Raw genomic sequence first — 22,226 nt, 5'->3', positions numbered from 1 at the left:
GGCAGATACCTGGCAGTTCTGCCAGGTCAATGGTGTTTCAAGTTAGTCTTTTGGAATATTCTGAAACAGTTTAAACTTTACTTACACCTCTGGGTATTTTGTTTTGTGTTTTAGTTTTTTCCAAGGTTAATTACAGAATTAACCGAACTACAGGAATTCTATGATCCAGATACAGTGGAACTCATGACCTGGATAAAGTAAGGACCACATTGCCCAAGACTGTGGTTAACTGTCATTCAGTAGTCATTGCATGCAGTCTCATGAACTAAGGGATAATAATAAGTGAATTGTTGTTAAGTAGTCATTGCATGCCGTCTCATGAGTTAAGGGGCAATAATAAGTGAATTGTTCTCCACATTCATTTGTAAACCTCAGCAATCATTACTTTATAATTCTAATTTTTTAAATAAGCTCATCTTAATATTGACACACCATTGGTAAGTATGAAATTGGAGGTTTGGAGGCCCTCCTTTGCACACAGGAGAAATGTGGGTGGGCTTACAGGGGCAGGCATCCTTTACTTGCTCCTGGCCTTAAGGTAGATAACTCTGGGACTCAGAAAAGGCTGTACTTTCAGGGAAAATATCGAATAACAAAATATCCAAAATAGCCATGCTCCTCTGTTAGTTAGCTCTTGGTTAGAAACAACCACAACAATAAAAAGTCAAATTCATCTCTGAGTTTGTAGTACTGGATCTGAGTTCACATAGGCTTAGAGTTTGAAATTAAACTTGACTGATTTAGGAAACCCAAGGTATTGAAGTGTTCATAAAAAGTAGTACTGAGTTGGTTCCTCCTCAACTCATGTTATACAGAATTTCATAAATAGTTTTATGAAACTCCAAAATAAAAAACAAATGAGAAAACAGTTCAGCTTAGCAAATATCAGCTATTACTTGTAATAAGTAGTGGAATTAGACTTTGGTAATTTCTGATAATTTTTGTTCCTTCAATTTTGGCATGTAACAGACTGCCATAAACTTCAATGAATTATAAGTGATCAGTAATTATTATTCTGTGTATTTTTGAGGGTCAGCAAGTGGTTACACAGCGGGGAAAACTCTTCTGGCCTTGACCAGCTCAGGTGGGACTGGGCAGTCTGAGATGGCCTCTTTTCTCTTGCCTGTCTGTGTTTGACTAGTTGTCACCTGAGATCAGATTAGCTTGGCCTGTGGTCTATGTGCACCTGAGGGTAGTAGCTGAAGAATTAATTCTCAGGATAAACAGAATGGACATGGTTCGATGTAAACACGCAGTCTATAATATTGTGCTGTGATAAAACACCATGACTAAAAGCAGCTTGGAGAAGAAACAAGTGTTTAATTTTATATACACTTTTGTATCACAGTCCATCACTGAAGGAAGTCAGAACAGGAATCTGCAGGCAGGAGCTGATATAGAGGCTGTGGAGGAGTGCTGCTTACTGGCTTGCTTTGTATGGCTTATTCAGCCTGCTTTTTTATTGGGGGGTGGAGTTGAGACAGAATTTCTCAGTGTAACAATCCTGGCTGTCCTAGAACTAGCGCTGTAGACCAGGCTGGCCTCACACTCACAGAGATCCACCAGCCTACACCTCCCGAGTGTTGGGATTAAGGGTGTGTGCCACCACTGCCCGGCCAGCCCGCTTTCTTATAGCACCCAGGACCACCACTCCCAGTGAAGTGGGTTCACCTATATCAGTTGTGAATCAAGAAAATGCACCTCGGACTTGCCGATCGTATGGAGACATTTTCAGTTAAGAGTCCCTCTTCCGGGGCTGGAGAGATGCCTCAGTGGTAAGAGCCCTGACTGCTCTTCCAAAGGACCCTGGTTCATTCCCAGCACCCACATGGCAGCTCACAACTGTCTGTGACTCCAATTCCATGGCAAAACAACAATGCACATAAAAAATTAAAAATTAAAAAAAACAGAGTCCGTCTTCCCAGATATGTCTCTAGTTTGTGTCAAGTTGACGTGAAACTAGCTAGCACACACAGCTATTGTCCTATTGATCTAACAAATCACATAGCTAGGATTAGCATTTCCCACCATATCCATGGCTAAGAGAGAGAAGAATTACTGCAGCCATTTTTGTGATCAATCTACCCCTGGATAGACTTCCAAATAACTATGTTGAAAGTTGTTAAAGATCCAGTGAAGAAACAAAACACACAAAAAAAGAGGTGAAACACTTTTTAAAAGTCTGGGAGCCGGGCAGTGGTGGCGCACGCCTTTAATCCCAGCACTTGGGAGGCAGAGGCAGGCAGATCTCTGTGAGTTCGAGGCCAGCCTGGTCTACAGATCGAGTTTCAGGACAGGCTCCAAAGCTACACAGAGAAACCCTGTCTCCAAAAACCAAAAAAAAAAAAAAAAAAAAAAAAAAAAAGTCCTGGAAGAGCCAAACCTGGTAGCAAATAACTGTAATGTTGAGTACTTGGGAGACTGAGGCAAGGGGGATCATTGTAAGTTTGAGACCAGCCTAAGCTAAAGAGTGAGACCCTTGTGGTGGTGGTTGTTTTTAAGGCCTGGAAAATAAAGGAGATGGAACCAGAAAATATTTATAGAAATGACAAGTTTGTTTATAGAATGAGTGAATAGAAGTGAGAATAGGTCTTATAATGAGGTCTTTCTTCTGTAAAGACATTCCACATGTATATGAACCTTTTTAGGTTACCCTAACCATTGCTACTGATAACTAATGTGAGTTATAGTTGCCGTTGGGGAGCATGACAGTATAGCACTATGTTGTCATCAACAAAAAAGGAAGTTGCGTCATGTGTCACCAACTTTTTCAACACATTACAAAGCTCAGCAGTGATAGCGCACACTAGTCCCAGCACTCTCGAGGCAGAGGCAGGTGGATCTCTATGAGTTTCAGGACAGCCTGGGCTACAGAGTAGGTTCCAGGGCAGCCAGGGCTACACAGAGAAACCCTTTTGTGAGGTAGAGGGTGGAGGAGAGTATGGCAAAGGCCTGAACTGTTGAATAATTGGATATTTACCTGAGTATAATTATTTTGGCTTAAGTCTGTCTCCTTACTTCTGAGTCTTCCATTAGCCAGGTGCTGTTCCTTTTCTTCCAGAACTTAGCTCTATCCATGGAACAGGTAGGCAGATGCTGAATAGTGCATACTTGGAGTCAATAGATAGATTAAGGGGTGGCTGAAGGTACAATTCAGAGGTAGAATGCATATGTGCCTGTGTCTTAGGGTTTCTATTGCTGTGAAGAGACATCATGGCCATGGCAACTCTTATAAGAAAAACATTTAATTGGGGTGGCTTGCTTACCGTTTTAGAGGCTCAGTTTATTATCATCATGACGGGGAGCATGGTGATGTGCAGGCAGACATGGTGCTGGCTACATCTTGATCAGAGGCAACAGGAAGTGATATGTCTCCCTGGGCTGTATCTTGAGCTTATATGAGACCTCAAAGCCCGCCCCCACAGTGACATACTTCCTCCAAGGCCACACCCACTCCAACAAAGCCACACGTCCTAATAGCGCTACTCCCTACCAGCTTATGTGGGCCAATTACCTTCAGACTGCCACAGCGTGTGTGCACCATGGTATATGTGTAGAAGTCAGAAGACTATTTACAGGAGTAAGTTATTTTCCCTTGGTCCTGGGCTCAAGCTCATGCCGTCCAATCTGGCAGCAGGCATGCTGAGCTTCGTCAGTCTGATAGAGCACTTTTAATCACCCTAGCACTGTGGAAATCAATGGAAGGAAGGACGTTGGTGTTGGTTTCCCACCCTGTAAGTGGCATCCTAGACTTCGAAGTGGACTCAGTGTGGAGTTGTCTACACTGCTGTCAGGAGACAGAAGGAGCAGGACGGGGAATGGATGTGGAAGGATTTGAGTTCTGTGGCTTAGTACCCTCTGATGTAGTATATTTTTGTTTCTTATCTCCACCTCCCTTTGTTTAAAAGAATCTATCTTCAGTGCTTAAAACAGTTGCTGGCATATGGTAGATGTTCAGTCTAGCCTGCTTTTTAATGAATGCATAAGTGAAATGAACTGCATTGACTTTGAAATCTAAGTGCTAGACATGGAAAGTAGCTGGTATTTGAGAGTTGGTACAAGTCAATGATCTTAGTAGTGTATTTGCTCTTTTATCACGTAATCTGTTGGCTCTTTACAGGAGGCAAGCTCCCGTTGCAGCTGTGTTTGCTGGAAGCCCACAGTTAATGGGTGTGATTAAACTGTGCACTGGATGGATGGTGACAAGCTTGCCACTTTACAGTGATGATGATCTTCTCAAGAGAAATGAAAACGTAAGCCATCAAGTTCTACATTTGGGTCTTTTAAAGTGACACTATAATTTAATCTTGTTCTGTGCTGATCCATGTTTCTTGATAGACAGGAAAATCCAATTTTAGAAGATGTAATTCAGTTTAGTTTTTAAAGTTGTGGGAGGTTGAAACAGGAGGGCCACTGTGAGTTTGATGTCGGCTTGTGCTCCACAGGGAGTTTCAGACTAGCCAGAGCTATAGAGCAGGACCATCTCAAAAACGAAAAATAGAAAAAGAAAAAAAGGTAAAAGTTGTATGATTAATTTAATTTTACCAAGAGATAATTCAAGATTAAAATATTAAATTTTTTTGCTGGGCGGTGGTGGCGCAGGACTCCAGAATCAGAGGCAGGTGGATCTCTGTGAGTTTGAGGCCAGCCTGGGCTACAGAGTGAGTTTCAGGACAGGCTCCAAAGCTATACAGAGAAACCCTGTCTCAAAAACAAAGGCAACAACAAACTACAATATTACATTTTTATTTTGTGAAGAGTGTTGCTACACTTCTGTGAGAGGTAGTTTCCATAATGCTGTCACTGGAATGGATGGATAATATTTCAGAAAGAGAAACCATCCTTCTAAAGTATCATGACTCTCAAATTGTTGAGGAAAACTGTCAATTCCTATCTCAATACACGTTTTCTTTTCAAAGTTATTCTATTGCTGATAAAATACAAATATAATTTAGAAGCTGTGGGTCTAGAGAGAGAGCGCAGTGAGTGATGTGCTCACTGTGTAAGTGTAAGCACCTGAGTTTGGAGCCGTACCACCTATATTAAGAGCCAAGTGTGGCAGCATGCACATCTGTCCCAGTGCTGGGAGTTGGAGACAGAAGGATCCTTGGGGCTTGATGACCAGCCATTTTAGCCCAATCAGGGAGTTCCAGATTGAATAAGACACTGTTTCAAAAATCAGGTGGAGTGCTGGGTGGTGGTGGAGCACGCCTTTAATCCCAGTACTTGGGAAAGGGAGGGAGTCAGATCTCTGTGAGTTTCAGGTCAGCCTGGTCTATAGAGCAAGTACAAGGATAGCTAGGGTTGTTGCACAGAGAAACCCTGTCTCAAAAAACCAAAATGAATGAATGAATGAATGAAATAAAAAATAAAAGATGGAGAGAGATTGCGTAAATCAACTGATGTACACTCCGTGCCTCCCACCCCCACCCTGTAAACAAATATGTACTGTTTTGATTTATCCAGGAGTCTTAGCATCCTTATAATCCCAGCTATTTGGAAGATAGAGGCAGAGAATAGCAATTTCAAGATCAAACTAGGAAACAAGCAATTGCTTGGGAAAGAAAATTAAGCCTGGGCATGTAGCTCAATGGTATTGTTTGCCTGCCATTTATAAGTCCCTAGATTCAATCATAGATGGGGTAGATGTTAGGGTGGCCCATGTTAGCCTGGGAATGTGACTCAATGGTACTGTTTGGCGGTCACTCACAATTCCCTGAGTCAAATCCTTTGTACTGCAAAAACCAGTCAACTAGCCAACTAACCGACCCTGTGGGGTTTCTTTTTCTTCTTCTTCTTCTTTTTTTTTTTTTGTTTTTTTTTGTTTTTGTTTTTGTTTTTTTGAGACAGGATTTCTCTGTGTAGCTTTGCGCCTTTCCTGGAACTCACTTGGTAGCCCAGGCTGGCCTCGAACTCACAGAGATCCTCCTGGCTCTGCCTCCCGAGTGCTGGGATTAAAGGCGTGCGCCACCACTGCCCGGCGGGTTTCTTCTTCTTTATTGGTACGGGCTTTAATAAATAATTCTGTATAACGTCAGAATGGCACCTAATTAATGTGGGTTAGAGAATGTCTTATTTTGAATGTTATGGATTTAAATGATAAGTTTAGGAGCTGGAGAGATAGCTCAGTGGTTAAGAGCACTGACTGCTGTTCCAGAGGACCCAGGTTCAATTCCTAGACCCACATGGCAGGCAGCTAATAAACTGCCTGTAACTCCAGTTCTAGGGGGTCCAGTGCCCCCTTTTGGCCTTTATAGGTATCAGGCATGCATATGGTGCACAGACATACATACAGGCAAAACATCCAAATACATAAAATAAAAAATAATTTTAAACAAATACTGCTTGGTGTGTGGTGGTGCACGCCTTTAACCCTAGCACTCTCGAAGCAAATGGGGGGTGGGGATCTCTGTGACTTTGAGGTCAGCCTGGCCTCTCTACATGGCTAGTTCCAGGACAGCCAGAACTCTGTGACTCAAATGGTAGTTCTGTACATTATCTTGAATGAGCTACTGAACCTGGATAAAAGTTATAGTTTTTCCTACTTATGAGAATTAAATTACTAGACAATTGTAAATTACTGAAACAATAAAACTTCAAAGGATTCTTTTTGTTTGTTTGTATTGAGAAAGAGGGTCTCAAGTTTTGTATGTAGTCAAGGTTAGCCTTGAACTCATGATTCTCCTGAGTCCACATTCCCAAGTACTAGGATTATAAGAATGTTCCACTGTGCTCAGAATGTACTGTTAAATTGTAGTTATATGTGCATGGATGTATATACACATCCAGTACAGAGAGTTCAAAGGCAGGAATAATTAGTTCTGCTTACAAAACCTTAAGAATTCATCCCAAATTAGGTCATTCTCTTTGATCTCATCATTGAAGACTGGTGAGATACTTGTTTAGAAATGGAATATGTGTGATTAGATGCTGAAAAAGTAACACAAATCAGAAATGTGTGTAGCTATGTAACTAGAAAATGTAACTGTGTATCTAGAAAATATAACTATGTATCTAGAAAACATAACGATAACTTGAAAATACACCTATGTAACTAGAAAGTATAACGGTGTAACTAGAAAATGTAACTAGAAAAATGTAACTATGTAACTAGAACATATAACTGTGTAACAGAAAATGCAACTTTGTGGCTAGAAAATGTAAATATATAACTAGAAAATGTAACTACGTAACTAGAAAATATAACTGTATCTAGAAAATACAACTATATAACTAGAAAATACAACTATGTAACTAGAAAATATAAAGGTATAACTAGAAAATGTTATGGTGTAACTAGAAAATGTAACTGTGTATCTAGAAAACGTAACTGTAACTTGAAAATACAACTATGTAACTAGAAAATATACGTATGTAACTAGTATGTAACTAGAAAATGTAACAGTGTAACTAGAAAATGTGACTAGAAAAATGTAACTATGTAACTAGAACATGTAACTATATAACAGAAAATGCAACTATGTGGCTAGAAAATGTAACTATGTAACTAGAAAATGTAACTATCTAGAAAATGCAAATATGTAACTAGAAAAATACAACTATGTAACTAGGAAATGTAACTATTTAGAAAATGCAACTATGTAACTAGAAAATGTAACAGTGTAACTAGAAAATGTTATGGTGTAACTAGAAAATATAACCATGTAACTAGAAATTTTTAACTATGTAACAGAAAATGCAACTATGTGATTAGAAAATGTAACTATGTAGCTAGAAAATGTAACTGACTAGAAAAGGTGACTTTGTAACTAGATGTAACTACGTGACTAGAAAATGTAACTATGTGACTAGAAAATGAAACTATGTAACTAGAAAATGAGGCCAGATTTTTGTGGACCTGTGGTGTCATGGTGAGAAATTTAGGTTGCCCTTGAGGCAGCTGGTAAACATGAAAGGCTAAATAATTAAGCCTTATAGTAGAATAATTAGATGTGTAATCCTAGCACTTGGGAGATAGAGGCAAGGGTTGCAGTTAAGTTCAAGGTCAGCCTGAAATATAAGTGAAACTTTGTGTCAAAGAGCCAAAAAATAGGGCTGGAGAGATGGCTGCTCCTCCAGAGGTCTTGAGTTCAATTCCCAGCAACCACATGGTGGCTCACAAACATCTGTAATGAGATCTGGTGCCTTCTTTTGGCCTGCAGGCATACATGCATGTAGAACACTGTATACATAATAAATAAATCTTTAAAAAAAGAGCTAAAAATATTTTTAAAAAGAACAAAGGGAAAGTTCATTATAGTCTCGAGAACATATCAAAGCAGGTGGAGTGGACAGAGATAGGGAGATAAGCTTATGGGTGGCCTGCCTCAATAGGAAGCCGTCAGTTCTGATTAACATTTGCTGTGTTCAAAGAGATGGTGGTGTTTTGGTAGAATATGGACAGGGATTCCTAAGAAACCATCAATTCCAGCTTTTTGTTTTTGAGACAAAAATCTCACTGTGTAGCCCAGGCTACCACAATGCCCAGCTTCTTTGTTTTCTTTTGATAGGACTTTCCTGTAATATGGTGTTTCAGAATCATTTATAATTTGATCAGAGTTCTAATTACTTTGTTTTATGGAACTCAGCTCCAAGAATAGTAATCATGGTTTGTTTATTTTGCGTTTTCAGAGTTTGCCTTTCTTTACAGTATCTAGTAAATAGCAGTTCTTGGATAATTTTGTCTAATCACAACCCAAATGAAGCTCCCCAGAGATGAGACAGGTCATCTAGTTAGACAGTATCTCTAGTTTGTAATACAAGACCAATTTTGTGTAATCTCTTACACACTGTTTGTCAACCCAGGAAGCGTTTGCGTGGAGAGGACATTTGGTACTGTCTAGAGACGTATTTGGTTGTCGGTCGTCACTAGCGATAGAGTTCTGTGGGCATCGAGCAGGTGCTGGTAAACACCCCTACAGTGGGCAAATAGCCTCTGTCCTGTCCGCAGAATGAAGTATTTGGCCCCAAATTTCTATCATACCAAAGTTGAAACACTCCTCTAGTCTCTTAGTAATGTTGACATTTCACAGAATTTTATTTTAAAGATTCTTTTTAAATTTTTATTCATGGCTGAATGTGTCTGCATTTCTGTGTATGTATGTGGGTTCATTTGGAGACAGAAGGGTGCGTCAGATCAAAATTTTGAAAATATAGGCATTTTTTTCAAAGGAGAAAAAAATTCAAATGACTAATTTGTATATGAAAGGTGCATAACTTCGTTAACCATCAGGAAAATGAAAGTCAAATCCACAACTAGATATCTCTACAGACCAAGTAGGATAGCTAAAATTAAAGAGACAAATAAACTGGGCTTGGTGATTGTCACCTTTAATCCAGCACTGAGGGTTGTGGTGGGTAGATGCAGGCTAATCTCTGTGAATTCAAGGGCAGCCTGGTCTACATATCAAGGTCAAGGTCTGCCAGGGCTATGTAAAGACCCTGCCTCAAAAAACAAACAAAAAGACAAAAAAGTGTTACTTAGGATTTAGATAGCTAGAACCAAACCCTGTACACAGTTTGTGGGAAGCTAGTCAGAGTTTTCACAAAATTAATTACAGTTACCTTATGACATAGCAATTCTGGCAGAAGTGTATGTCCTGCACAAAACTCCTACATGAGGGGCTGGAGAGATGGCTCAACGGCTAAGAGCACTGGCCGCTCTAAGAGCACTGGCTGCTCTTCCGAAGGTCCTGAGTTCAATTCCCAGCAACCACATGGTGGCTCACAACCATCTGTAGTGAGATCTGGTGCCCTTTTCTGGCCTGCATGCATACATGCAGACAGAACACTGTATATGTAGTATATGTAATAAATAAATAAATCTTTAAAAAAAACAAAACAAAACAAAAAAAAAACTCCTACATGAATACTCATGTACATTATTCATAATGGCGTCCAAATACAAGCAACCAAAATGTTTATTAACTGATGATAAACAAAATGTTTTATCCTTATATTAATAGAGTAAATATTTGGTTTTGAAAGATAATGAAGTACTTAAAGATGATACAGTACAGTATGGATGAGTTAGGCAAGCTTCATGCCAAGTGAAGGAAGTCAGTCACAAAGAATCCCATGTTATAGATCCCATGGATTTCAGATGTCTAGAATAGATACTTTAGTAGAGACATTGTAGATTATTGGTTGTATAGGAATGAGGCAGGCAGGTTGAGAGGTAACAGACAAGATACACATCTTTTCTTCTTTGGGATAATGCAAGTGATCTAAAGTTGTATTGGTAGATGCACAACTCTGTACATATACTAAAAATCATTAGTTGGTGAATTGTATACTTTGGAATTGTATTTTATTTTATATATATATTTATAATTATGTGTATACCAGGTGGGTGTATGTGCATGTGAGCACAGCTGTCTGAGGGATCCAAAAGAGGCTATTGTACTCCCTGCAGATCGAGTTATAGCCGTTGTGAACTACCTGATACAGATGCTGGTAACCAAACTCAGGCCCTCTGCAAGAGCGGGTCATGCGCTTAACTGCTGAGTCGTCTGTCCATCCCTGTGAAGTGTATTCTATTCAAGTTGTGTAATTTTAATTAACAGGTGCTTTCAGCGTCATTTAAATTTTGTCCTAATTATTTCCTTTCAGATTTACCAAATCTATTCAAAGCGATCTGCTGAGGATATTTATAAAATCCTGACATCTTACAAAGCTAACTACCTCATTGTAGAAGATGCCATCTGCAATGAGATGGGAACCGTGAGAGGCTGCAGGGTTAAAGACTTATTAGATGTTGCAAATGGACATGTAAGTAACTATTTAAAAAGTTGATTGTTTCTTAGAGGAATGACTTTCTTTAGCCTTGTCGTCCTCCTCCATGAACTCCAGCTGCTCTGGCAAGCCAGCTGCCCTCTCCACGAGTAATGCCTAGCAACCAAGGAGACTCAGAGAGTTTGCAAGTCTGATAAGTAGTACCTACGGGAATAGATGCTTTTACTCCTGAGAAAGTTAGGCTGGAGGACTCGAGAAAAAGATAAATAGATCATTCTGAGTTGTAGGGCAAAGTCTGTTTAGGCCGCAGCCAGGATTTTTGTTGTACGAACCGTAATTGGTCTTATAATAAAAAACCTGGAGACAGATATTGGGCTAAATGCTGAAAGATCAGAGAGACAAAGGAGCAAGCCACTAGAGAAACTTCTCACCATTCCTGAATCCTCAGGCTGAATGATCCTGTCGCCACGAGCCTCTGAGTCCTCAGCTGAAAAGGCTCTAGTTCCTGTCTCCTCACGCCTTATATGCCTTTCTCCACCCAGCCATTTCACTTCCTTCCTAGTTCTGGGATTAATGGCCTTTGTGCTTCCCGGATACTGGTAACAAAGGCATGAGATCTCAAGTGCTGGGATTAAAGGTATGTGACTCCCAAGTACTGGGGTTAAAGGTGTGTGCCACCACTGCCTGGCTCTGTTTTTCTCCTAGACTGAATCAATCTCATGTGGTCCAGGGTGGCTTTGAACTCAGAGAGATCTAGACAGATTTATAGGATTAATTGTGTGTGTCACCACTGCCTGGCCTCTATGTTTAATCTAGTGGCTGGCTCTGTCCTCTGATCCTCAGACAAGCTTTTTTTTTACCCCCTCAATTATTTATTTATTTATTTATTTATTTATTTATTTATTTAGTATTTTGCCTGCATGTATGTCTGTGTGAAGGTAGATCTTGGAGTTAGAGACAGTTGTTAGCTGCCATTTGGGTGCTGGGCATTAAACCTGGGTCCTCTGGAAGAGCAATCAGTGCTCTTAACTGCTGAGTCATCTCTCCAGCCCTGCAGGCTTTATTTGATACACAATATGTCACCACAGATTTTTTTCTTTCCCTTCTGAAACAATCCTGTTTGTCTTAATAAGCCAAGAGCAGTGTGGAGGTAAAGAATTTGTTTTCACAGTTCGCATCTTTCAGGATTGGAGAGGTGACTCAGCATTTAAGAGCCCCTCTTGCCCTTGAAGAGGACTGAGATTCAGGTCTCAAGACTCACAGAACAGCTCACAACCTTCTGTAACTCAGTTGGAGGGAATCTGATGCCCTCTTCTGGCCTCTGAGAGCACTTCGTGCATGCAGGGCACGTATACATGCAGGCAAAACACATACATAAAGTAAAAATGTCTTTAAAAATTTCCCCATTCTCATGTCTTTGTGACCCAATAAGCTTGCATTGTAAATTTACTTATGCTGTGTGTATTTTGAATATTCTCAGGGGTGCTTGATAATGTGATTTTGGTTTATTGATGATGGATAGACTGTAATCAAGAAGTGATATTCAGTAATTACTGATACATTTCTGTTTGCTCTCTGCTGCCTTTCTATTCTTGTTTAAAATTTATTTATTTATTTTACATCCCAACTGCAGTTTCCCCTCCCTCCTCTCCTCCCATCACACCTCCCTGCTAATTCACTCCTCCTCTGTTTCTGTTCAGAAAGGGGCAGGCCTCCCGTGGGTATCAATAAAGCATGGCACATCAGGTTGCCTTTCTGTTTTTTGGGACCTGCCTTTGTGCTCTTTCTTTCATGTAATACCAGACATAGGCTTAAGCTACTTTACTATTAGCATTGACTGTCCAATGTCCATTATAGGTTTTACAATAATAGTATAAAAACAAGCAAACCTGAGGCAGCAAGCTAGCTTAGTGGGTAAAGATTTGTTTCCAAGCCTGACAACCTGAGTCCCATCCCTGGGACTCTTGAAAGTTGTCCTTTGACACACACACACACACACACACACACACACACACACACACAATGTAATGTAATGGAAAACCCACAAAACTTAAACTTAGCTGAGCTATGGTGGTGAGAGCATTGTCAGATGGGAATGTAAAAGCCTAACACTAGGGAAGTGTCACATGTGCTTGCTTACTAGGTGGTTATGGGTCCTGGGTATGTTCATTTTTCATCCTTAGAAGCTGTATAATTGAGTTTTTCAGAGCAGTGATGGCAGATCATAGAGACAATGTCAGCTAAATTTTAGTATTAAATCCTTTACAAATTGCAAACATTTTATGCTTATTTCTCTGTCAAAGTTCAGGAGTTCAGTGGTCATGAGGACTTAGGAGAAGGCTTAAATTTGCTAAATAGCATAAGATATTTTATAGTCATGTTTAGCAATGATAATATTCATACACACACACACTAGTACAAGGATTATATTCCTAGTAAATTTAGTAAGTTTTTTTATATTGTTTCTTATTTTTTGATAGGTGGTTTGTGAAGAAGGTGACAAATTAACCTATTCAAAGTATGGACGGTTTTGTCATGAGGTCAAAATTAACTATTCTCCATATGTGAATTACTTCACTCGCGTGTACTGGAACAGGTCCTACTTCGTATATAAAGTCAACACTGTGATATCCTTCCAATCTTGAAAATATCAGAGCCTTCACTTCAAAGACCTGCTACTTGAAGTAGAATGCAGTTTTCTTGGACCTCCACAGTGTCTTGCAGATGGAGTGTGGATACCTGGAGTGCCATGGCTCTTCCCACGCCCGCTGCTGATTCCTGGGTTTAGGGTTTTGTTGGACCAGAAGGTCAGATGTCGCTGTCTTAGTAAAATGTCAAATCCACTGCTGCAATCTTCTGACAGCTTTCTTCCTTAGTACACGATTTAAACATTTCCCCGCTGCATTGTCTCCTTATAAATCTTACCTATCATAATATTGATCTTTAATTTGGGTATTTTCAAGGTCAGTGTTTACGTCAAAAACATAATTTTTAATAAGTACTTAATGTGTGATTTTATTCTATAGTAGAAGAGAAAATTCTCCAAGCAAGTTTGTAACAGATGTAAATTTTTTACAATTAAAAAAAATTTAAATGTTAGTTAAAAATATGTGACATTTAAATTTAAAGGGAAATAACATAAAGGAAAGTGATTGTTTTATGATACTGATCCTGTCATCTGCTGCCCAAGTAGCGTAGCATGTTCTTAGCAATACATAGGACGAATTAGTACATTTAATTATTTCATGACTATTAAGTGATTGCCTTTTCTCACTTAAGCCCATTAAGTTGATAACAATTCAATCATGCTAGAACGATAACTTGTGTTTGTTTATATATATATGTGTGTGTGTATATATATATATAAATACATATATATATATAAGTCCATATATACATACACACGTATATATGGACATTTAAAAGAATTTTACGTTTTTTGGATGTGGAGTATACAATCCAATCACATGTTTTCTATGGACGTATTAAGTAAAAATAATTAACACTGTCACAGTAATAATATGTATACTACCATGGGCATCAGCTTCTAGAGGTGTCTGCAGACACTTTTAAACACACCTCTGCATATAGGTGTATTGGTTATAAAGTGTAACCAATCAAGTGGTGTTATTCATGAAACATTACATGTTTAACAGAGCAAAATGAGAATTAAATAAAATTTTCAATAATTCACAGCATAAATGCCACATTCCTTTGTGTATTTTCAACTTTGTATCATTAAAAGAAATTCTAAGTCAGTGTAGTGACTCGTGCCTTTAATCCCAGCATTTGGGAGGCAGAGGCAGGCAGATCTCTGTGAGTTCCAAGACAGCCAGAGCTACATAATCAGACCCTGTTTGTGGGGAGAAAGAAATTGTAATTAATTTGGCCTGTTAAAGAGATTCAGGATAGATGAAGCCTGTAGAGAAATGATTTTAATAAAATGAATATTTAATTTTATATTATACAGTTGTTCAGTGAACAGGTTCTCTTTTTATTTGTTACAGTGCTATAAAATTGCATTTTCAAAACTCCATATTATTAGGAGGAAAATATTTTCTTTTTGTAATATATATATATGTACATACATTTTTTTTCTTTTTCAAGTATGTGCACTTCTTTAAGATGCTTTACCGTTGTGCAGCTTTACTGACATCTGTCACACCATCTGGCTTAGCGTCATTGGTCGCGTTTGCTCTTTTACATACTTATTTCAACTACAGAAAAGCAGCTGTGGCAGCGGATCTGACTGTCTGAAAACCTTGGTAGTCAGTAGTGGTTAGCATCGGGCTTCATGAAAACTTACCAGCTACTCAAGTACACAGTGAGTAGTCATGTGGTCATCCTTAAGGGTGAAGCATGAAGAAACAGCTTACATATTGTAAAGGGAAGCCCAAACCCTGTTTCCCTTGGAATAGGAAGTATTCAGTTGAGTTTTTACTGACATGATAATGTGTGGTCTCTTAGTTTTTGTTTTGTTCGCTGTAATAGTAAGTTGCTTTGCTTGTCAACATATTTCTTAAATAGATAGAGATTTTTTTAATTAAAAGTTTATAATTAGTCCCAGGCATAGTGGTGCACTCTTTTATTCTTAGCACTCAGGAGGCAGAGGCAGGAGGATCTCTGGGTTCAAGGCCTCCCTGGTCTACATAGTGAGTTCTAGGACAGCCAAAGTTACATAGTGAGACTCTCTCTCAAAAAAACAAAAACAACAACAACAACAACAAAAGTTTATAATTAACTGTCACTCAGCATCAACTGAAACAGAAAAGTAAGCTTTATTGTAGAAATTATAATACTGGCTGTGACTGTGTAGGTCAGCAGTATAGTGCTGGGTTAGCACACACAAGGCCCTGGGTCAGTCTCCAGCACTGCCGGGGGAAAAAATAAATAAAAAAGAAGGGGAGAAAAGAGAATAAGATGATAATGTTAGGTATGAGAGATAAGTTGATTCACTTCCATCTTAACTGTCACTAACAGGAGAAAACTGTGTTGAAAGCATTTAATTATTTACTTAGTAACTTGTGGAGTAACAGGTGAAAACCTCTGCAAGTAGTTCAAACTCCCAACCTAGCAGGTGTCGGATTAACAGTGAAGCCCCATTGATGAAGCAGTTATGGGAGTGAACGGGAAGGAATTCCTCAAAGAAAGAGAAAACATTTTTGCTTTTAATGTAACAAACCCATCCAAATAAGTGCCTTAACTTCTTCATTTATAAATTCATTTTCTATTACATATCATATTACTCATTTTCTTTTCCATAAGAAAATATTGGTAACTTTTTCTACGTTGAAAAAATACAGTAAGGCTGAGGAGGTAGTCCCATGGCGGAGCACTTTCCTAGTGGACAAGAGACCCTGGGTTTATCTCCAGCACAACAAAAAAATCAAATGTCTCCATGCCATTGCCACTGTTAACTTCAGTTCAGTAATAAGCAAATCTTTGTCAGGAACTTACAGTCCCCTAAGTCAATTTGTGTAGCTTCTTGAATGCCAAATAGTCCAACAAGTGAAACTGACGTGATAAGGGAGTTTAGTAATGTTTTTATGACTTTGGCATCTGTATCCTGGTGTTTTGCATTGTACTGGCAGACTTTTACAATCTATGTGATGTACTTCAGCATTAACTTTACATACATACACACACACACACACACACGCACACGCACGCACGCACGCACGCACGCACGCACGCACACACGCACACACACACGCCCACGGTCTTTTCTTTCAAGGTCAGTAACCCAAATTGCCGTACCAGCCAGAGTCAGTCAACAAAGAAAGAGAAACGGAAGTTAAAGTGTTAACAATTTGTGGCTGAAAACATGTTTCAAATAGATTATTAATTTCTTGTATAACTCTTTTATTAAATTACTTTAGTTTTGAGAAATCTTCTTTGGGACCTCTTATTTTTGAATTGCTAACACATTTGATGCCTCATTTTGTATAAAAGTAGTATTTTTTTCAGTTGGCAGAGTTTTCAACTATGTAAACTGATCTTTTGGTAAATTTATTTTTAATGCATGAATATCTCAAGGACATATGCTACTAATTCTGTATATTTAAGAACCTTTTTAAAGCTAATAATTATTTTCTAATTTGTATCTTAGTATCCTTTCTTCTTTTATCCAGCTTTTAACATATCTAGTCTTGCTCTGTGTGGTGGTGCATACCTGTGATCCAGCATTTGGGAGGTAGAAGACAGGAGGATCAAGTGTTCAAAGTCATCCTCAGCTACAGCAGTGAGTTTGAGGCCAGCCTGGGTTGCATGAGCCCCTCTGCAAAGAAAAAAAAATCCAAAAATTAAATGCAGATTCTCTATTGTTGCTATTTGCTAATAGTGTTTAGACTCAATATGTATTAGAATTCTGGCTCTGGCCTGGCAGTGGTGGCACACACCTTTAATCCCAGCACTGGGAGGCAAAGGCAGGCAGATCTCTGTGAGTTCAAGGATAGCCTGGTCTACAGAGTGAGTTCCAGGACAGCCAACGCTACACAGAGAAACCCTGTCTCAAAAAAAAAACAAAAACAAAAACAAACAAAAAAGAATTCTGATTCTGCAAATTACAAAGGAAAATCAAATAAGTTCTTACTAAAATTACTGAGTTTTTTAATGTATAAGGTTAATGCTTTAAATAAAATTAGAAGCAGTGCTGCAAAAGAATATATATGACAGCTTATTTTCTAAATAATATATTTGCTTCTGTAATAAAATGGACATTTTGGAACCAAATGTGTTGAATTCAGTATAAAGGTTTCTTTGGATTGTTTCTGCTTCTGTCTCCTGGAATGGCAACATTGTAATCTTGACATTAGAATACTATGTGCAATTCTGTGAGCAGTAGACTTTACTTGTGATTGTTACCTGTGTTTTGTGAATGATGGCATAAGAGAAACCTTCAGTATCATATAAATTACCCTTCCCTGTTTTGAAGCCAATAGCCTTGCACAGATGCTAACAAGAGTGTACACAGCTCCCTTTATGTAGGTTGGTCTGAGTCATGTCTACAATGATGTGTATTTAGATTATATGTGTTCCTCCTGTAACCGAGGTTACATCTCTGCAAAATACAAATACTTTCAAAGAATTGTCTATGAACAGTTTTAGCCCATATTTGGTAACATTAATATTGGTTTTTCAGTAATGAAGTTCTTTCATGCTCGTTCACCCTTGTTTTGTTTTCATAATAAAACTTCCCAGAATTTTAAGCTGTCTCTTATTTGTGCTTGTCAAATTTATTGAGATATAATTAATGCATCGTTCAACTCACTCATTTAAGTGTACAATCAGTGGTTTTCAATAGCATTCAAGGTTGTGCAGTTATCACCACAACCAATTTCAAGATGTATTCATCACCTCCCACAAATAAACTCTGTTCCTTTTAGCTGTCAACTGTGACCACCCTGTCCCCAGCTTTAGGCACCTCTCACTAATCTACATATGTTTTTTCATTCTAGACATCGCATATAAATGGAATCATACATTTGGTATTCAGTGCCTAGCTGCTTTCACCTGACAGACATTGTCAAGGTTCATTCATGTTAGTATGAAATATTCTGTCTTTCTAGAGCAGTGGTTCTCAACCTTCCTAATGCTTCGACCCTTTAATACAGTTTGAGTGACCCCCAACCACAAATTTATCTTTGTAACTGCTTCATAAATGATGTAATTTTGCTACTGTAATGGATCCTAATGTAAATATCTGTGTTTTCCACTGGTCATAGGTGACCCCTATGAAAGGGTCGTTTGACCCTCCAGAGGTCACGGCCCACAGGTTGAGAACCACTGCTCTGGAGCTTGCTTATAATTTCAGGCTCACAGTGGAAACTAAATAAATTTCAGGCTATTACCTTCTCTTGTGAAGCTGTTGTAGGGGTTCTATTGCTGAGATAAAACAGCATGACCAAAAACCAATTGGGGAGGAAAGAGTTTATTTCAGTTTACAATTCCACAGCACAGTCAGTCAGTCAGGGCAGGAACTCAAACAGGACAGGAACCTACATGAAAGACTGATACAGAGGCCTTTGAGAAGTGTTTACTCACTTGTTCCCTATGGCTTGCTCATTTGTTTCCTTATATCATTTAGGATGGGGGGTAGGCACCACCTCCAGTAAGCTGTGCCCACCCACATCAATAGTGAATCAAGAAAATGCAGTACAGATTTACCAGAGATCTTATAGGGACATTTTCTCTACTGAGAATCCGAAAGGACTCTAGCTTGCGTCAAGCTAACAAAACTAACGAGGACAGTGGGGCCAGTAGCACTTTGTGGACAGTATTTAAGATCTTTATTTTTGAGCTGGGCATGGTGGAGCCAACTGCAGAACTGAGGAGGCAGAGGCAGGTGGATATGTGAGTTTGAGGCCAACCTAGTCTGTATAGGGAGTTCCAGAGCAGCCAGGGCTAGTCAGACCCTGTCTCAAAGAGTGCTTGCTACTCCTGTGCAGGACTAGAGTTCTTAGGAGACCTGACATATGCTTCTGACCTCCAGGGTGCACACATATGAATGAAAACCAATCTTTTAATTATTTTATGTATATGGGTGTTTTGCCTGTATGTATGTCTGTGTGACACAAGTGTGCCTGGTACCCGAGACAGCAAGAAGAGGGTGTCAGATACCCTGGAGCTGGAGTTACAGGTGCTTGTAAGCTCTCATGTGAGCGCTGGGAATTGAACCCAAGTGTCCTGGAAGAGTGGCCAGTGCTCTTAACTTTTTTTTTTTGTCTTTTGAGACAGGATTTCTCTGTGTGACAGCTCTGGCTGTCCTGGCTGTCCTCGAACTCATAGACATCCTCCTGCCTCTGCCTCCGGAGTGCTGAGATTAAAGTTGTGCGCCACTACCACCGGGCGTGTTCTTCTAAGCAATCTATCTCCAACTCCTGAAAATAAATCTTGTCTGTTTGTCTGTTTAAGACAGAGTTTCTCTATGTAGCATTGGCTGTCCTGGAACTCACTCTGTAGACCAAGCTGGCCTTGAACTTAGAAATCTGCCTGCCTCTGCCTCCTGAATGCTGGGATTAAAGGCGTGAGCCACCCACCACACCTGGTTCTGAAAATAAATCTTAAAAAAAAAAAAAAAAAAGGAAAAAAAGGGAACCGAGGTTGTATTCTCTGATTTTGTTTATATGTGGTGTAAGAGCTTGAGTTCCTACAGCTATGCCAGGCTTGAGAAGATAATTTTAAAAAATTGCTGGAAGAAACCACATTTGCTAGCACACTTACATCTGTCCTCATTTTGAAAGTGTGTGGACAAGACTTTAGAGTCGTAGCTTATGCCAAGGTGGCTCTGCCTTTGACAGCTGTGACTTAACAGCATGGGAGAAAAGAATAGTAAATAGGACCTGTGAGCTACAAGTGATATATGAATGTGACAGTGTCTCTCTAGCGACCGAGGAAAATTCTGAGATCTAATCCTAAAAGCACACCATAAATTCCTATGCTCTTTGTACACAGAGAATTTGTGTGTTTTAAATCCTGTCACATAAAAGCTTATTACTTGACAGTGAGAGAAAGAGGTCCCCATGACTTCTCTCCAGAGGCCCAGGTAGCCGACTTCCCACTGTCCAGAAGGACTGTATTCTTCCCTCTCTGCAACTTGAAAATGTCAACATAGAGAGAGGCACCTGTCTAGCCGTTTTCTTTACCAATCTTGTCTGCCACTGTAGAAGGCTTTACAGTTGAAAGAAAGGGTGGGGGGTTAGGGATTTAGCTCAGTGGTAGAGCGCTTGCCTAGCAAGCACAAGGCCCTGGGTTAGGTCCTCAGCTCCAGAAAAGAAAAAGAAAAAAAAAAAAAAAAAAAAAAAAAAAGGGTGGGAGTTGCCATTGAAAGACAGCATGACTGGGAAAGTCAGCTGTGGCTAAATGCAGCAATCAGTGCTGGCTCTACTGCTCAGGAACTGAGGTCTCCCTCAGTTCTCCATTCAGTGAGATACAAAAACAGAAGCTGAAGGCATTGACATGACTTTACAATAGTTTTAAATTTATTGCTGGTTTATAAAATCTACAACAAACCCGGGCCTCACTAGCCTGTCATCCCAACTATTCCTAAGGACATAATGTTACGAATTATGCACACGGGGGACCCAAGGCTGGCCAGACCAGGGCCCATGTCTGAGGGAAAATGTGCTGGGCAGATGCAGCAGGGGCGGCAGCTCGTGGAAAGTCATTCACACCCAGGCGCTGCATCCACGTGGAGAGTTTATTATGATAGAGAGATGAAGAGAAAGATAGGAAAGAGAGAGACAAGGAAGAAAGAGAAGGGAGAGAAAGCGGAGGTGTGCACACCTCGTGGGGATGGAGAGAGAGGGAGAGAGGAAGAGAAGAAGAGGGAGAGGGGAGAGAGAAGAGGAAAGGGGGGGAGAGGGGAAGGGGAGGTAGAGAGGAGATAGGAGGGGGAGGGGAGAGAGGAGGGGGAGGGGTTTTTCCTTTACCTTAGGATGCAGGGTGGCTCCAAGGGGCGGGTCAGAATACTAACACATAAGATCCACCCCCAGAGTAGTTACAGAATGGTTTTACATATTCTATATATGGTTGTATTTTTTTTTTTTAAGGAATCTAAAAACACACAAATACCCACAAAGAACCCACAAGGAACACGGTGACCTATAATCTCAGCACTTGGGAGGCAATAAGATCGTTGCAGGTTCAAGTTCAGCCTGGGCTACATAGTTTCAGGTCATTCTAGGCTACAGAGTGAAACCCTGTTTCAAACAAAGCAAAACAAAACCGAAAGGCATAAAAAAGAAACTGACTACCTCTGATTTTATTTCTATATTGTTCAGGGTCCCTTAATGAAGACAATCATCTTTAGTAATGCTTATGTGTGAAATTTTCTATGGGGTGTGTGTAGGACAGTGCTAGAGGTGGAAATTGTTTTTTTTTTTACACCCCGCCCCCCCAGGAGCTATTTCGGCTAGATCAGCTGGCCACCCAGTCCCCAGGATCCCGGGAACTCACTGTGAGGACCAATCTGGCCTCTAACTTGAGGAATCCTTAGGCTTCAGCTTCCCAAGTGCGGGTTTTCCAGGCAGGGCCCACCACGCTTTGCTCTTTAGTTTTGTGGGTGACGATACCTAAGAACGTTACAGAACGGCGGCAAATGTAAAGATACGCTTACTGTGCCTGGACTGGAGATCGGAGGAGCACTAACTAGGTCCTAAACACCTAGAGCTAGTCTTGACAAGTTGGATCTAACTGTATGCAATCTTCATTTGGAAAACGGGGAGAGGAGGTAGGTGGGAAGGACTCTCAGAAAGGGGAAGCACCAGAGACAAAACAACTCGATCTGGTCTTGCTCCTCTGATTACGAAGACATTGCAGTCACTTCATTTTCTCCGTGAGAAACTCCCAGGGAACCTGGAAAGCTCCGCCAGAACCAAGCTTCACAGTAAGGCGACTCCATGGCAGCCAGGAGGCGGGGCGGTCTCTTGCTCCCGCCCCCTTCCCCCGAATTCCGACAGCGATTGGTCGAGAGCGCGGCGTGCTGCGAATCC

At 40.0% G+C, this 22,226-nt stretch overlaps 1 protein-coding gene across 2 annotated transcripts in view; it reads left to right on the top strand.

Annotated features, from left to right (window-relative positions):
* The window catches only part of Dpy19l4 (dpy-19 like 4), a 64,439-nt gene extending 49,013 nt beyond the window's left edge, over positions 1–15,426 (top strand). For both annotated transcript variants that reach the window (XM_059253851.1, XM_059253852.1), the window contains 4 exons: positions 115–197; positions 4,121–4,253; positions 10,612–10,770; positions 13,215–15,426. In XM_059253851.1, coding sequence (XP_059109834.1) covers positions 115–197; positions 4,121–4,253; positions 10,612–10,770; positions 13,215–13,379 — 540 coding nt within the window. In that variant the 3' untranslated portion in view covers positions 13,380–15,426. The remainder of the gene's footprint in view (positions 1–114; positions 198–4,120; positions 4,254–10,611; positions 10,771–13,214) is intronic.
* The last annotated feature ends 6,800 nt before the right edge of the window (positions 15,427–22,226 follow it).

Source organism: Peromyscus eremicus, chromosome 2 (genome assembly GCF_949786415.1).
Source record: "Peromyscus eremicus chromosome 2, PerEre_H2_v1, whole genome shotgun sequence".
Taxonomy (NCBI): Eukaryota; Metazoa; Chordata; class Mammalia; order Rodentia; family Cricetidae; genus Peromyscus; species Peromyscus eremicus.
This window is presented reverse-complemented; position numbering and strand designations above follow the sequence as displayed.